General features: G+C 37.4%; 1 protein-coding gene across 1 annotated transcript; it reads left to right on the forward strand.

Moving 5' to 3' along the window:
- Positions 1-866: 866 nt before the first annotated feature.
- LOC100371638 (uncharacterized) lies at positions 867-11,997 on the forward strand. The gene is made up of 5 exons (XM_002739233.4): positions 867-1,154; positions 7,805-9,354; positions 9,493-9,640; positions 9,777-9,915; positions 10,677-11,997. The coding sequence occupies exons 1-5, from the start codon at positions 906-908 to the stop codon at positions 11,477-11,479; spliced, it is 2,889 nt and encodes a 962-aa protein (XP_002739279.1). The 5' UTR covers positions 867-905; the 3' UTR covers positions 11,480-11,997.
- Positions 11,998-18,965: the final 6,968 nt, after the last annotated feature.

Raw genomic sequence — 18,965 nt, forward strand, 5'->3', positions numbered from 1 at the left:
AACACAAGTCCGAGTCCACAAAAACATAGTATAGTTTGTTAAAAGCATATTGTTTTTTTTTTAAATAAATAAATTATTTAATATTTGTGTGCACAAATGTTCATATGTTGAATTGCTGTTTTACTTGATATGTATAAAACCGATAGTTTACTGACGTTTAGCAGTCGTTTTGAAGCAAATCGCAATAATTAATTTAATATTAAGATTTTTTAATATTTTGGCCCATGTCGCTTGAACGAGGATCACTGCAAGTGTACTGTGATGGATGTCACCCTGACCATGGATGGTATAGTACCTTCCATGCCCTGATCAAATATACAGTTATGGTGGGAAAGTATTCAGCAATGAACCACGTGATACTACGCAACCGATTGACTAATGCGACATTTAATTTATTGTTTCACATAAGTTGTCATTTAAGCTGAATGTTAATTTTTCTTTTAAATCTATTGAATATGAAGGTTTAATCCCGGGTTCATCTGACTTAGTGGGCGTGGTTGGTGTTGTGGTAATACACTGTAATATCTTGAAGTCAAACTATCTTCTACAATTCGCACTTAATATTACGATGTTGTAGTTCTATTCTTTGGTCTATGACAGTGATACATGAAAGGATGGAGTCACTATGAAATTTACAAGTTGATGTCTGTCTGCCCCACGTCACAGCATGCATACATGGAGTTGCTGTGACACGTCCGAATACTAACGTGTCATTCATATTGTAATGTGAATCAACAATATACCATTGATAATATGTATACTAAACAAAAAAATGTAACTCGCGTTAATCCCCTCGCAAGCTGTACAGATTCCTTATTTGCATATGACGGCTGTCACATTTTGGTTGACCCTTCCTCCCTGTGACACGGTGTCCACAACGCTATTCCCTTGGTTCAGCTAACATCATGAAGAGCCTTGTGAAACTCAAGCTGCACTGTATTAATATACACAAAGACACCACAAGACTGTTGAAATTTTACCTTCTTATCGCCATGTCTGGCTTTCTATGCGTATTTCTCGTTAAAGTTCACAACAACCCTAGTTTGATTCGCTCAATAGATTCACTTCAATTTTCCAGTGACAGCGACGAGGACAAAATGTGGCAGATGGATCTACAGGAAATAATGACAGACATGGGACTCAAAGCGACAACAGTAAGTACTTAATAAATATTCTATATTAATATATATCAAAACTGCTGTGATCATGTTCGTTGACATCGATCGTGCGATTCCACGCCCTCATTCGTTCTCCGACAACCATAAGCTCCAATTAAAGATGTTAAGACGAGTGAAAACATGGCTAGTCATACTATTACGTTTCCAGACCCAACTCTTAGCATTTTATGCAAACGTTTGACATATGTAGTTCCATCCGAAGTTGACACTTAAATAGTTATATTTTATGTACCACAGCTTGAAGTACTTGTAAGGAAAACACACATTTCCAAGTTAACTGACTCAACATTTAAGCTTGTCAATAAGAAGCGAAAATATAGTTCGTTGTTTATCATTTAGATAATTTAGATAACTTGTGGTACGCTTTAAATCAAGCGCCCGGTAAGAAATGTTGTCACGTGGTATATGACGTTTCCCTGGTGACGGTGTGAACTAAATGATAATTAGAAAAATATTTGTTTGTACCGTCTTGATGTACATACGTAGAGATAAATAGCCCTTGTCACTAAACGTAATCTTATTGGAAAGATAACCCATTTATCAGAAAATGAGTTATTATTATATATTGTACGAAAGACTTGTAGGGGGATGTGGAAACATGAACAGGAAATACGGACCGGAATAGTGCGGCTATGGTATACATGCATAACGTAAAAAGATGGATAACTTTTCCATAAACATACATTCGACGAAAATCGCATTGAAAACACACGATGCGAACTCCGGTACTTTACGAGAGCGTGTAGTTACTATTTCCATGCAAGTTTTCAATTTGTTATCCGTCGGTGTTAATCGAACTTGTTCTGACCAATTATAGTTTGTTCAAGCTAGAATATTGTAAATTGAATATCGGCTTATGTAAAGTGATTATTTTTGGTGTGTATGGAACTTGTTCAACGTTCTTTGTACCAATATTTGTGCCAGTGTATCTGAAAAATAAACGGGCGTAGGTACGTAAATTGTCGGATTAGCAACGATTATTACAAGCAGTTTCGATTTGCGGAGAAACTAATGACCCATGATTGTTTTGGATACTTTAAAACGTTATAAATACGCAGAGACACGCTATGAATGACGTGAACACACGGAACGATAACGTAAAAATATATAATATTATGTGAAATTACTATATACTAGATAAGCTTTGAATACGCTAACAAGACGCGAAGTCACGATGTGAAAACACAAAACCACGCTATGAATACACGAAGACACGTTGTTAATACGCAAAGACGCATTATGAATACGCAAATACACGCAATGGATACGTGAGACACGCTATACAAACGCGAGCATATACTATGAATACATAAATACACTCTATGAATACGCAACGACACTCCGGGATACATATTTGCATGCCACCCAATTGTGATGCCCTAATTTAATATTCACCTGCGATAACGTATGTAACTCTGAATTGAAATAGTTTTCAGGAGTAACACTTCCACAGCGGTACACATGCCTTAACATGTTTCCCAGCTTAAAGCGCGGTAGTCGTCGCGCTGCGCATGTGCGAAATTTGTGTTGATAAACATTGATTTTCCTACAATCCAATGCGCACTTCAAATGGAAATCACAAGTATGAGGTTTGATCTGGGCGCGTTATTCACTGTTCACCGCCGGTAACTCTCACGATGCCTTCCAATCACATGAAAATTACCTAATTAAAGCTTGGAAACGTCTCAGTTCGTACTCGTTGATCAGTGCAACAGTCAAAGTCTCCATCTTTGTTTATATGAGACCAATATATCTCGCACATGCGCAGCGCGACGACTACCGCGTTTTAACAATCAATGGGAATGGAGTACTATGGAGTACTAGTATTCACTACGCCGTCACATCCACTTTAATGAATACATGTATAAACGACTGTTGTTTTTAGTTCTCGTTCAATGTGTTCAATCATGGAGGTAGAAGACAGACTCCATGGCCCAATTCAGATCCGACTACTGGAGGGCGGACCCCCCTCCCGTTGTTAGGAGATATCAAGGCCAGCGTGACCGCCGAATAAATACGTATAATATTTTCCATATAGATATAAGTTTCACTTTTGGAAATGTTTGTTTACATGAAATGCCGGCAAATGCCTAATAACTGACATTCGCTACGCTACGCAGATCACGGTTTGTGTCTCCATACAATGACGTGGAAAACATGGGGGTTGACGGTCGCAATGTCAACAGACATACATATGCTACCAGCAAATTAATCACGCGATAACGACAATAGGTCCAACTTACGGCTCTGTTTCTATTACCCGCAGTTTAAAATCACAGCATTGAAATATTTTTTCCACACACTGACGGAAGTGAAAAGGTTAGGCTCTTAATTATTGGCACCAAATATGTGTTAATGAAACAAGGAATTGCTGCCCATATATAATTAGCGATGTGACGAATATTTTAAAAGCCTTTATTTTGTGTCGGAGCAATTTTATAAAATATTTATTTCAGAATAATTAAAATTAAATAATTTCAATCCGAAATTTAATTTACGCAGTGTGATATGGTTGGCATATGTTGGCATGTAAAGCAGATACGTGGACTGTACACACCATATTCAACAGCTGTCGTGAATTAATCTTTTTATGACGCTGAGATGGATTGTCCATGTCCGTAGAGATGTTAAACACATTGTTATTCAACAAATCCTACACACACAAAAGAACAATGTAAAATAACTTACCCAAATACTAATATCCGTGCATCCCTGTAGCACCGTAGTGGAATCGTATTCCATTATCAAGCATGAGAGCAATACATTAGGCTTTTTATTTATGTTCTATTTAATTACTTCTATTTCGTTATACTCATACATGTTTGATTAAAAAGTATTTATTTATTTATATTTATTTTATTTTATTATATTTTCCGTATAAATACAAACTACATATAAACAAATCAAAAACAATATACACAGATACACACAATCGCACGAATAAGAACATTATCTCCAAAAGATTGAAGAAAAATACCTGTTTGATTTTAAAGACCTAGCAGGAAACATGTTAAGCAAATGGCTAAAATTCACAAGATTATTACAACTGTTCATCATTTTACTTTAAGCAGAATAATTTTCATGGCGTACTAACATTCAATATTGCTATACTAATGATAACACCTTACAAGTCTGGAATAACAGGTTTTTATGTATATTCAATTTTATACAACCGAGAACAGCAAAGCGTGTGTATTGCCTGTACACTGAGAGTCTGCGTGACGCATGTAATATGCACGCTATCAATACTGGCTTTGTGTTTGGTATTTACCCCAATGTTTCATTTCGGTGGCAGCGATTTCTGATTTCATGCGCTTCATAGGATCTACTGTGTCAGCAGGCTAACCGCTTTTTGCAATTTTTTTTATCAACTGACAACCTCTTTCATCGTGTCAGTAAAGCGTGAATCATTTATATTGACAGAAGAATTAAATGCTCATAGTGAATCGGTATATTACAGTTAATTGCAGGCACCCTGTAGAAAAATGGTTTGAATTGTAATTCTGCTTTGAATAATATTCAGTTTTATAATTTATTGGTAAAATGTTATATAAGTTTTTCATCGAATTAATATACAATTACTTCTGAAATCAATAAACAAACTTTGCTAAAAATACATTGTCAGCATCACTGTCGTGTAATTTAAATATGCAACAAACAAAAAATTATAAACCTGAAATGTGGCAAATTTGGTGAAATAATTTGTGTATAACACTTACTAATGGTTGGTCAGGACAGCTTCCCATTCGATAAATGAAAAATGTGGAAATTCGCTCTTCTAATGGAAATCACAAGTATGAGGTTTGACCTCGACGCGACTTGCACTAATTACCTCATTTGATACCTTCAAATCACCTGATAAAATACCTAATTAAGGCTTGGTCCCAGTTTGTACTCGTTGGTCTCCGCAACCATCAAAGTCGCCATCTTTGTTTATATGAGACCCATATATATCGCGCATGCGTGGCGCGACGACTTCCGCCCTTTAATACAGTAAATAGTAAAATTTTAATGTGTGTGATACATTTTAGGTTAAAATTATAAATCATTCACTTAATCAATCTCCAGTATCACAGCTCATTGTCTGTCTGGAATACTCCAAATAATTCAAATTATTTTCCTGGAAATTAAATCAAATATGTAACCAATGATAATTAAGCATATTGAATAAAGCACGAATTGAACCTTGAACTTTCATCCGATTATCGCACATTACAGGAAAACACTTACAATTAGGGCACAAGATGACGAAACGTTGGCATGACAATCGTTGGCAATTTTTAACGGCGATAGGAAGGATTATGGGTTGTTTGTCAATGAAAAACGAGTGGCAGCTGTTTCCATTCATTTTTATTTGTACATACTAGTTTTAACTGTATTTTGATTTCATATCCAGAAAGAATAAAACCCGCGTTGCGCAATTCAACCTAATGTTATCTTTAAGATTTGATAAAATTATGGCATGATTTATTCCACAGCAGACGATATCGAATAAAAAACTGTTACAATGGAGACACCGTGCACACGTGAACATGTCTTTTTGAATAGCGGTAATTTAATGGCCACTGCAATCAAACGCATGCATTTTTTTTTTCGTGTCGAAGAATACGCCCAATGTATAAGTATTACAAAATGACAGCCATTTCACAGGCGAAAATTATTCACACTAATCGTGAACAAAGGCGTTCACCAATGAACAAAACTGTTGTTCATTTAGCAAGGTGCCCCGTGAACAAACGTTTTTTGGTAACATGTCGTTGACTGAAGTTGTAATGTAAAATAAATTAAAATGTAATAGATATGCTCATGCTTGCTCATATGTTTATTGGTTTGTTTGCGGAACTAAGGAAGTATGGACGACTAGTGGGACAATTCATCGAATAGTTTGTCTCGATGAGGCAGTTTTGTGGTAAAGACTAGTGTGAATTCAATTAATTTGGTATATATTTGCACTGACTTAGGGAGTTTCCAACTCGTAACGGCAGCCGAACAATTCATCGACCCTTGATCAAATATAAAATACTAATAGTTTGTAAAAATAGATACAACCTTTTCGATGACGCACTGACATATTCTGACAGGCGTTTAACGTGTATTATCCGATAATCGGTTAAGCCCTTATTACATTTCGTGAAACATGAACACTTACTAAGTATGGATTTGAATGGATTTGAACTATCTTCTTTTTGATTTGATGGCTAGCAGCCAGTCATTTCTACACGAGCTATTGACTGCTTTTTAGCACCACTAATGCTAAAATGTCCAAAACCATATACTTGATACATGGAGGTCAGTCATGTGGTAGATTACGAAGAATTTTGCATGAGGGATCTGCTTACCAACCTTGCGCCTAAGGCGCCACCTTACTAGGGGTCCAGGGCATGCTCCCCCTTGAAATATAGACCCGCTATTTCCTGCATTTTGAGGGGCAAATTCTGCTGAAACAAGGGTTTCAGCTTGATTTCAGCTTTCAGACCTCTGTGCCACCGTCATTCTGTCTCCATCTTCAGGAGAGTCATGATTGTTGTAGATTACGAAGATCTTCCGTACCATGCTTACTCCACCTGCTTGTCATTCAAGTGGTAAATTACTAAGATCTCCCATGTCATGCTGTCTCCACCTGCAAGTTAGTCACATGGTAGATTCCATGCCATTCAGACTTCACGTTCTGGAGAATCATAATTATAGTTGATTACAAAGATTTTCCATGCCCTGCTGACTCCACCTTCAGTTCAGTGAAGTGAAAGGTTACGAAGATCTTCCATACCATGCTGACTCCACTGGAAGGTCAGTTAGGTAGTAGATTGGGAAGATCTTCCATGCCACGCTGACTCCACCTGCTGGTCAGTCATGTGGTAGATTACAAAGATCTTCCATGTCATGCTGACTCCACCTGCAGGTCAGTCAAACGGTAGGTCACGAAGATCTTCCATACCATGCTGACCCCCTTGGAAGGTCAGTTAGGTACTAGATTACGAAGATCTTCCATGGCATTTTGGGCCCTACCTGCTGGTTGGTCAAGTGGAAGATTGCGAAGAACTCCCATGTTATGCTGACTTCACTGGCAGGTCAGTTAAGTAGTAGCTTAAGACACTCATATGACACTCATCCTGCAAGCAAGTAAGGTATTTTTTATACAGAGTGCCAGATCAACAAGTCAATCAGGTAGTAAGATTAATATATCCTGCACTCTATCAGCATATGCTAGTAGTAGGTAATAGATTATTAGAATATTTTACAATCATATATTAAATTATGATAACAGATCTTTCACAATGAGCTGATTTTAAACTGAAGCTCAGTGAAATTTGTTTTACACATGTGCAAACACGGAAACCAATCACTATATTTTACAAAATTTAACTTCATGAATAATAAAGTAAATCAGGAAGTTGAATTATGGTTACATAGTCAAGTACAAACCCTGGAGATCAACTGTTCAATGTAGTTCGAACAAAAAATAGGTATTGGCTTTGAAGACATTCTTTCTGTGAGTGGGAAAATATTACATATGAAACATGCATGTAAATTAAACACACACAAATATTGTCTTAATGATTAGTGAACAGTTACAACAACCAAGTTAACATTTACTAACTGGTATTGTATTTTTCTTCATGTTTCAGGAGTCGCCAGAAAACTTATTGGACACTGGCGACAATATGATGACATTCACTTTCGCTGCACAATTTTCCACAGTAGTCCAAGATGACGATGGACCATATATGATGACATCAAAACCATCGATACCAGATACAGATATACAAAAAACACCTGCACCCAATGATTTTGTGGCATTAACAGAAGATGAATTGGAAACTAAAGGAACGGAGGATGATACTTTTCCGCCTTTGATAATTGCAGATAGAAGTAATGCAGAAGAAATGGCGTTTGATGCATTAAGATTGTCCCAAGGTGATAGATTACAAGCAGGCCCTCTAGGGGATGACCAGTACGACGAGTTTGACTTAGGAGCAGATGCAAATGCAGCTGATATGGACTTCAAACCAATAAGACTTGATGAATGGTTAACAACCCCAAATCCCGACAAAAATAAAGCACCCTTCCATGAAGAGAAATATACCACACTTTCTCCTGCTCAGGCTCTTGGTGGGCAGGCACCTTTCCCTGCTCTTCCACAGAATGTTCCACTGGCATACCAGCCTGGTGGCCAAGCTGTTCCACAAGCTATGCCACAATCGTTGGGTAATCAAATGAATGTTCCCTGGGTTCCCCAAGCTGTACCACAAATGAATATTCCTGGTGTTCCTCAAGCTGTACCCCAGGCTGTCCCACAAAGCTTAGATAGTCAAATGAATGTTCCTGTTGTTCCCCAAGCTTATTCTCAGTCTGAAGCAAAGGCTGATGTTCCACAAGCAGTGCCATACGACCAGCCTGATTCCCCTGTAATGCCTGATCTGGAAATAATGTACAAGCCACAAATTCCAATTGTTGTAACAGAAGCTCCAGCCCCAGAAATACTTCCAAAGGAATATATAATGTCAAAAGGACAAATGGTTGATGTTAAAGAGTTCCGCCCTAGATATCTGTTTCCCATGTTCCGATTAGGTGTTGGTGGTCCAAATTATCAATTCAATAGTTTGAAAACAGCCATTGGATTTGCTATTAAACATGGTAGAACATTGGTTATATCTCCATTTTTCCCTCGTCACATGATTAATATAGCAGACAGAAGACTATTCAATGAAACATTTGATCTAGTCAGACTAAGTAACATTGTACCAATTGCATCTGTGGCCCAGTTTAAAGCGGACTGTGAAAGTACTGTTGGTGTAGTTGTCCATGGACCTCCGGTCACTAAAGGAAAAAGTTCTGTTACGTATGATCAAGTATATGAAACTGTCAGGATACGATTAGGTAACATATTTGGAATGAAGTTCCCTGGAAAAAATTTTGTGCCGAAAACAGAAACTGAAAGCCTGAATAAGATTGTTGACTCTGATAAAGCTAAATGTCTTGGAATATACTGGCCACACAATCTCGGAAAGTTGCCTGCACCAGTATTCAACCAGGACATGCTACCAAGAATAGATTCTCATCTCAAGAAAATTCCTTCAATTCAAGCAATGGCCAGAGTGTTTATCAGACTTCTCTTCAAAGGCTGTCAATTTATGTCTGTACATTGGAGCCTCAATGAAGATGTCAAGAAAATATGGTATGTCTTGCTAACTTAGTGTGTTTGAAATCTAAACATAATTTCTTACAGCTGTCCACGAAATCACAAGAAATTATTTCGCCTCAACTATGGGAACATTATTATCAGATTATTAATCTATTTGCATAATTTACACAGGTGCGAGGTTATGGTACCCAAAGAAAAGAGGACAGCATGTTACACTTCTCCAATGCCGTCCCATAATATTTCAGGCATATTAACTTCAGTGATGGATAAACACCAACTCGACTGTGCATATGCAGCTTTGAGCCCAGACACAATGTTGGTGAGAAATTTAATGTAGAATATGTTGTTTAATTTTGTACAAATATACAAATATAACCAATAAAAACACTGACCTTCGATGTGTGGATTCTTACCCCTTTACACTGTATTTATCGTGTAATATCTTTTTCAATCAGGGGCACATGCGGGATCTATCGATGTCCATAAAGGGAATCAAGACTTTCAATAACATTTTTGAGTTGAACACGCCATACCGATTACTGCTCAAATCCAATGAATACTTGTTATCATTAGTCGAACAAGAAATAAGCGTCAGTAAGTATAACAAATGTGTAATCAGCACACTTATAAGTTTAAATCAGGAAACAGCAAATGTAGCCAATCCATGTAGTTGAAAATATATATAAAAAATATAAATGTTGATGACCCAGTATTCATGTGGGTACATATACATTTTATTTTGAGTTGATCTAACTTATGTTTAAAATTATAACTTGTAATATATATTAGTACAAAGTACATAACCACCAGGAGTGTTCCTCATTTCAAATTCGATGTGTTTGAAATTCTGAGACAAAAACATTTTTTTCATTGTAACTGTTCCCACCAGAAAATTAACAACTGTTAGTTATTCCATGTAGCATATTTTTTGAAAAATCCCACTCATGCAAAGTGCCTATTATGCGTACACGATTGGAATAATTGGAGAAATGAATGCAAACATCTACACATTGTCAGAAGCATCTGCAAGGATATACAAAATATTGCATCTTGCCATTTTGTATCAAATATAAAGAAACAGTGCATCAGTAAAATGGACGAGGATATTACAAAAATATTGGCCGTCGTTATTTGGGACGTTAACACACCACGTTATATATTGTGAGAATTTCAAAATGTAACAAAGCAAGGTTCTAGGAATCCGGGAAGACTGATGGTTTTGAGAACTATTATATGAACATGTCATAGATCGTTTTTAGAAAAAACTGTGTAATACAATACAATGTTTGAAACTTTGTGTGTACTTTGTGCATTTCCTGACATTTCCTAACATTTTATTTTATTTTATTTTATAGGGGCTAAGTTATTTGTAGGCGTTTCAAATTCATGGTGGACATACCATGTGGCGAGAGAAAGAACAGCACAAGGCTCTGAAACACTATACATTCATGATTTTGTATTGCCGTCGTATTTGAACATGTCATCAAGTGCATCTGGACCAATGGTTCCAAGGCCTTTGGCTCCACAGGTTCAAATACAAGCCGCAAAACAAATACCAAATACTGGAGGTCAAGGACAGGGAGGACAGGGACAAGGGCAGAGTGGTGGTGGTGGTGGTGGTCAGGAAAAGAAAGACGGGAATACTCCCTGGAAACCACCAACAGGTCAAAACCAGCAGAGTCCTTGGAAAAAACCAGAAGGTCAACCCCAGCAGCAGAGTCCTTGGAAAAAACCAGAAGGTCAACCCCAGCAGCAGAGTCCATGGAAACCACCAGCAGGCCAAAACCAACAGAGTCCTTGGAAAAAACCAGCAGATCAAAACCCGCAGAGCCCATGGAAGCGACCAGAAGGTCAAGATCAGGGTGACAAGAAACCGACTGGGCAGAATGCGGGTAATCCATGGAAACCTCCAGCAGGACAAAATCAGGGTAATGCATGGAAACCACAGGGCCAAAACCAGGGTTCTCAATGGAAACCACCAGCAGGTCAAACGGGTAATAATCAGTGGAAACCACAGAATGAAGGGAATAAGTGGAAACCGCCTCAGAACCAAGCTAGCCAATGGAAACCACAAAATCAACAACAAAATCAAGCACAGAAGCAATGGGGCGGGGGTCCTGATGGCGGTGGAAAAGGTGCCGGGCAGCAGTGGTGGTAAAAGTTTATAGTTGGTTAACGGACTATTTTTTGTCAAATTAAATGATTTCTTTTTACATTCGACTAGAATGTCAGACAGGCCAATAGCACTGTTTCCCATATGACATTAATGTTCTGAGCATTCAAATTTAAGTTCTGGACTTTGAACTAAATTCAAATTCTGAGACTTTGAACAAACTGTGCTGTCACAACATTAACTTTGAGTAACAGCTCATACTACCTTGTATGATGGTAACATATATCCTCAGATCAGACACTAATTATGGCCAATTTTAAGCAACTTTGAGTGAATTAACGTCTACATGTCGGCAAGATAACAGAGAGTCGCCATCAAATGTTAACGAGGTAGTGGGATTACAAAATATGGTGAATGGTAAAAAATAGAATTTTCGAAATTGATGTATAATTACAATAGAACAATAACATTCGTTGTAAATTTAATTTCATAAGTGATGTGAAAATTGTTAACATTATTAGTCCATGAAATACAATGGTGTGACATATGGCTATTTAATCACATATGTGACTACATGTCCCGTTTATACATGATTTTCGAACACAACACAATTGCGGGAAGTTATTCAAAATCCCGCTCCCCCCCCCCCACCTTGTTTTTAGCATTCTAGGAATATTTTTATTACATTTTATTCTACGTATTATTATTTAGAGATTATTAATGCCACGTGTCATGCTTTTTACGTTAGGTTAGTGCAGACAACGTTTTTATGCTGACCATTTGGATTTACTGTTGATAATAAATATAGATACGACAGACAGACATTTTTCCTGGTAGCCTTATTCACCCAAAAATATCAAGTACAGTGCTCGTCAACAAATTAGCTATTTATCTGCATATATACATACATTTATCTAAACAAATTGCATTAGTGTAGCTTCTTATTCTTTAACGACTTGAAATTGCGATCGACTTACTAGACTAAAAACGTAAAGATGTGCTCATAACCAATAAAAATACTGTTATATATAAACCAAACTAACCACCGAATTACATACCTATTTATTCTATGATTTGAACAAAATATTAAAGGGACATATTCAGTACATATATCTATCCCATATCATAGTAAATACAGCGATGTAATGCTTATTCCCAATATATTATGCAAATCACAGTAATCTGATTGGTCCACACTAAATATTTAAATCAGCGTTACTATCATGGCGGTTTCGCAGCAAGTTATATTTTCTAGTAGGTCATGTACATGTGTATGAAGAAACAAGTCTGTGGATAGTGTTGAATTCGAATTCACAACGATAATTATGTAACAGACATTCATATAAAAGGTTAATAATTCTGAGAGAGAACCGTCCACGGTATTCGTATGTTAAATTTGAAAAGTGTTTGAGTAGTGGTTTTGGAAAAGAAGTCAAAAATAGCAATTTCGTCCAAAAAAAGTGGACTGGTTGGAATTATTTTATATTTTCACACTATGGTCGGCACAACTTTGACGATTGTCATAGAAACAGAACAGCTGAGTCGTGCAAATAAACGTAATTCCACATTAGCTTGGCTGTTCAAACCCATGTGCACATATAATGAGCATAATCGGAACATAAGCAGAACAATACGTCAGATTTGTCGCATCACTGCACTTATCGATAAAAATGATAACACAGTTACACCAAAGCAGACATATTGCCTCAATTCAAGTTAGACGAGACGGACAAAAAAGTGTTGGACCCAAGTGTTGTACACTTGTCTGAATTGGTAGTTATCTATTCCAAGAGGGGAGGCAAGGGGGGTAGCTGGTACGGTTTTACGGGAAATAAAAAGGGCGTTTTACAATTTACAAGGAAAAAAAGACGTTTTTACAGTTTACAGTGTTAAAAAAAGGAACATTGAATGGTCCGAAGAGCTCTCCGGCTCAAATTCTCCGCCATTGCTGCGCCGTGTGTAGAGATGCACGCGCATATTACCCTCGTAATGCTCTTCATTCGATTAGAGGGCCTTTTACGTCTTGACATTCAATTTTATAGTGAATTTTTTCATCTAGTCGTTTTACAGTTTCTATAATGTAATTTCCCTGGATTATTCTTTACGATTTTTTTATTTGGATGTAAATCCTTGTACGTACCGAGAAAATGACACATTTTTACAGTGTACGAAAAAAATATTTGATCGATTACGTTGTACGTCTAGCCTGTGATTACAGAATTACGGAATTTATTTTTTTCAATTTACGTAGTACGAACAAAAAATATTGCAATTACGTTGAACGAAAATAACCCTTGCCCCCTCTCTTCCAACGCTACGCTATTTGAAGGTTATCCGAGAGAAATTGAATTGACACAAAGGCCTAAATTAACGCGGCGCACGAAATCACCTTTTTTCACTTATCATAAAAACAGTTGAAAAGAGGGTTATTATTATGCAAATTCATATGTACGGATTTCATTCCAAAGCAAATCAGGCCTGTGCATTTATCCCACGGCACCTACGTACCAAATTTTAATAATATTCGACGACATGGTTTTGAATAGTTGTGCAGGGCATACATGATATCCACCAATAAGGAGCTACGATCGGGGTTAAGATGCAAACAGATAGGCAGTGGCGGTTGTGTTGACGCAAACCCCTGCTTTCTTTATCTGATGATTGGAAAATCATTAGTGAAAGTTGAAATGCTTTCGGTTTCTTCAAAGAGGTGTGCATGTGATTCAGAATGTTGTTCCACATTCTTTGAACTGGCTTGTTTCTCGGTCAGAGGAATTTGTTAAAAGTGTGATGAAATTGTTTTTGCGTATCTGTTGATCGACTTAATTAGCTGATTATTAGCGAATGGCTGTGTTATGTCTGGCACCGTTTAGGCCATGTGAAGTTTTGGACGGAACTTGGCTCACTGATTTGGAACTAATTACGAGATAACCGTCGCTATTCGGACTACTATTTCTGACAGTTTAATATTCGTAGTTATTAAGGTAGCGAGAAGGGAAATTTTCACTTTTTTCTTGATTTTTCAAAAATTGATAAAACGGTTACTTTAGACCTTGATACATCACCCCAGGTTTACAAAAGATCGAAATTGCGAAATCACGTTGCTCAAATTAGTGTTTTAAAACACTAGCAGAAAAGACTACAACTGCCGTTTCGTAGATATTTGCATAATGTTTATCTTTGAAAGGGTTTAAATGATAACATCGTATCTGTAGTGAACGATTAATCAAAAGATGTGACGTATTCAGTACTTAGTGTGATTGGCTTTATGATTGAAGGTTACACCCTAGAGTCTTTTTACTGCTTTGTAATTGGTTAGAGTTTTGAAAATGAATAAAGAGTTTTTGTTGGTCTTGGCGAGTACATCAGAACAGACGCAGTCTGAGTCCAGTCCTGGAGAGTCTTGGGGCGAGCCTTGAGGCAGTCCAGTCTTGGGCTAGTCGTGGGCCTGCCTTGCGATAGTCTTGGGGACTTTTCCCCAGGGCGCTGTGTCTTATAGAGTTGTAGACGAGAGTTGAAACGTATTTCGTTGTGTGTGTCTTATTTGACTGTAAAGCTTAAGTGACTTCCCCGATCCCGTACCTCAGGGGGACGAGATATAGAGACGAGACGAGGTTCCCCCTGACACGTGTGGAGAACCCAGAGGAGAAGAGATTCTCCCCCTGATAAAAGCCCAATTATAGTAGCAGTCAAGCACACGGAATGATCTTATCACAGTGTTTCTCTGAGAGACAGAATGTCTTTTTCTGTGTGTTTATTTCCATTCCCAGAAAGGCCTGTTTTGAGGCTCATAGTCAGATGCCGTACAAGTGATAATACAATAAATGCCATATTTACTATATGGGCGCCATCTTGAATACGGCATGAAACTACGAGTAAATAAGAGATAAGTTGACGCGGATTCCTACAAACCAGAAAAAATCCCAATCTTTCACAGCCAAATGATCCGTTTGGGCAACATTAGGCCAACCGCTAACAAATTTCCTCCAAATTCGTGTGTTCGTGTGTGGACAAATCCTTCGTATACGAACACTTTCCCGGGGTATTTGAAACCGAAACTGTCATCTGACTGTAAGGCTCTCGAGTTTGAATGACAATTTTTGGTTTCAAATGTTCTATGTTCTTCGTGTGATTATGTGTTCGTATGCAAGGGATTTGGAGTTAGGTTGGCGCGAGTTGCGACATCCTCAAACTGACCAAGGGAATTCAGCACGTAATGAACACATGAATAAAACAAATCTTCCGTTGATTGATAGTAGCAAAGCTAGTCGTTGATGTAAGGAGACACAGAAATGAGCATGCAGTTCACAGGCTATGGTATAAACTAAATAATTAATATGCGCAGATTTCGGCCCCAAACTAATATAGCCTGCACACTTAATCAATTGAGAAACACTTCGTTAGAATCAATCAAGTTTGGACATCAGTGGCAAATACAAGCAGAAAACCTTACAAAGAACTCCCGTGTGTCGAGGATATTGAAGGTATGAAGTACAACTAATAAATATTAACTATAGTAGAGGCACATATCCAATACACCTAAAGCAATTTATTGCAGGCAAAATGATGTCTTATTTCGACTACAGATTGTAATATTGTAAATACGGCAAGCAGTAGTTCCTAGTGGCAAATCTTGACCACAGATGACGACTTGATATGTTGGGCATGTCCATATCTGCAACAAGTACTTGAGATATTACAGTTATGAATATTATTGAGGTCACATGACCATACATAGTCATCTGATACATTATTAATATCTTTTTTGCGATGCCTTCATCAGCAGTGCTGACACTCGATTCACTCATCCTTCAAACGAATGCCTTCGTATAAATTTTCCCATTACCGTTTTAACATATGAACATTTCTGCTTACAACTTTTCAAGGGGGATTTGGATTATAACACGATCTACTAGTAAATACTAATTTAAGCCTATAACACGTCTTTTGTGTTTAGTGCTAAGCTCCGTTGTTAAAGACAACAGCAAATATTTCGTTGGTTTCATGAGCTCTCGTGTAATTGGTCAATGCATGAACAGCTCTTCCAATATTGTTAATTACTCCCTGTTAATTTTGGCCACATGGACGAGATTCTTTTTATTTTGCAAAGGATTGTCAGATAGTTATGATGGGCACTCGAAAACTTCCAATCATACAAAACACAACCGATTAAGATATTTCGATTACGGTTAGAGGTTTCCTATACAGATTATTGAACGTCGGGATCGAACATACACAATTCACTGTGGTGCCGGGAAATAGTAGGCATTATTTAAAAGGTTTAAAATGATACAAATTTGCCTATGAAAAAGTACATTTATTACCGACAAATAAATGAATATAAAATCCTTCACAAATTTCAAATTACTTTTCATAATAATGGTGAACTCTGACGACGAAAATGACGTCTGAATTTGTTATGAATACCTATTCCCAGTAATTGGTTCGTAGTTTATAATAACTAAACTGAGTGACAATTATGACCTCTTTCTCATATTTAGAAACTATGAGCTTAATGACAAAAATCTAGGCAGAATTCCTTGTAGGCACGTTGTACGAGCATCACCCACAAATCGTGACCAGCATATATATGACTGAACATCTCTTTTGAGCAATATTTGATTCAGACTGGGTTCAACAAATCTGGGGATCTAAGTCTTAAAGAGCACTTTTTATCATGCAAAACTTACCAGGATGTTAGCTTAGGATGCCATCATGCAGTATTAATTATGAAAGTAACGAGAGATTTTGCTCCAGAACAGTTAATCTGGATAGGACAGGCACAGACTGTTATGAAGAATATTTTTCGCCCAATGGTTTCTTCATTGTCAACAAGCACAGTTACACAATTACAGTTATGTTTCAAAATAGAGAAAACATGAATCGCCTTCAGGAAATACTGGCCGATGAACATGGCCCTGAAAAGGGGAAAACATATGGCACATGGAGCATACAGCTCAAACTATTGCCTCAGATATGCATGATTTTTCCAGTAATGAACAGAATGACGATAAGTGCCTGAGAGGACGGAATGAAACATACTCAGGAAGATCTTCAACATTATGGTATAAACCTCATACTAATACAGTCCAGCTAACCCACAGAATAGATGCAACAACTGCAGCTAACATTCAAGCCCACTGAACACTGGAAATCAAGATCAAGGGCAAGTGGGACATCATCATATACAGTACGATGAAAATGGATTGGAGCTTGAACTTGATGACATTAACATTGAAACAGCCTCGCACTTGCGGCATACAATCCCAGATGAAGATTAATCTGATGATGAAGTTCACCACAAATTCTCTAATACACTACATGTACAAGGAGCAGGTGCAGTACACAAAAGTACCATAGCAACATTATTGAACAGCAATCCAAATGGTATATCTAGTGATCGCCTTAAGAAGATCAAACATTTCTGACACTTCTCTTACAAATTGTAACGTTTCTGGTAATGAAGTTGGACTATTTGACGATGTTGCATTGTACATAAAAGATAGAAAATTACAAGCAACCTATAGCATTGGGAGGGTGCAGAGAATGAAAAACAAAGAGAAAACAAGCACAGACTACAAAAGGCCTTGTATCTTTAGCTGAAATCACAGACGTTATTCTACTTAATTTGTACCTCAAAATACCTAATGGAATGTATAAATATTCAAAGAATGAATTATGCCAGAAATTCTTCCTCAGCAATGTTATTAGCAAAGTCACTATGAATATGATAGAGAATGGATGTTTCACACTAGCGGATAGTGACAAACAGAGAATGGAGTGCTTTTTGGCAGATGCTACCCCCAAGAGAACAAAACACAGAAAGCCACCAAAAACAGATGTTAAAAACAGACATTAGATGATTGCTATGTTCTGTCAGTGGAGCCAGCATCTACAGCACAGTCCAGAAGAATAAGAAAAGTTATTCTTTACGAGTGTTAGGTAAATAAATACAAGCTCCCAGATATTGGAAAGAAGGGTGTGTTTTTTACTTGAAATTTCTCCGAAATTTAGTATAAATAGGGGGTGCTTTATGAGACATTATCACAGAAAAAGAGACATTTTTTTAAAAATAGGGAACAAGCATGGGTACCCATATACCACACGAGTGCCACCGGCGAGTGGCAATCACAGAACGGTCATACTCTGCCGGGTTTCTTCGTCTTGGGTTTGCCGTGAATATATAATTCCTTCAAATACGTAGGGTCATCCAAAGTTCAAAGTCATAATGTGGCGATACGGTTTGGCTATAATGTTATGCTGTGAAAATAAAACTTACAACTATCCGGCCTCAATGTTCATTTTTTCAAGTAGCCATTGGAAACTAAGTTCAAATTGTCAAACTGAAAAATCTAGTAGCCAAGTACAAAATTGTTGGTTGCCAGAATGTACTATATTCTACAAATACACAATAAAACTGTACAGGAAGCCGACTATGTAAATCCACTTTTTTTCTCTTTTATACACCTGAAGCAGCGGTCATCTGATGTTAGTCATCTCATTAAATACCCCCAGATATTGCTGTTAATGA

Source organism: Saccoglossus kowalevskii, chromosome 3 (genome assembly GCF_978046115.1).
Source record: "Saccoglossus kowalevskii chromosome 3, keSacKowa6.1, whole genome shotgun sequence".
NCBI classification, from domain to species: Eukaryota; Metazoa; Hemichordata; class Enteropneusta; family Harrimaniidae; genus Saccoglossus; species Saccoglossus kowalevskii.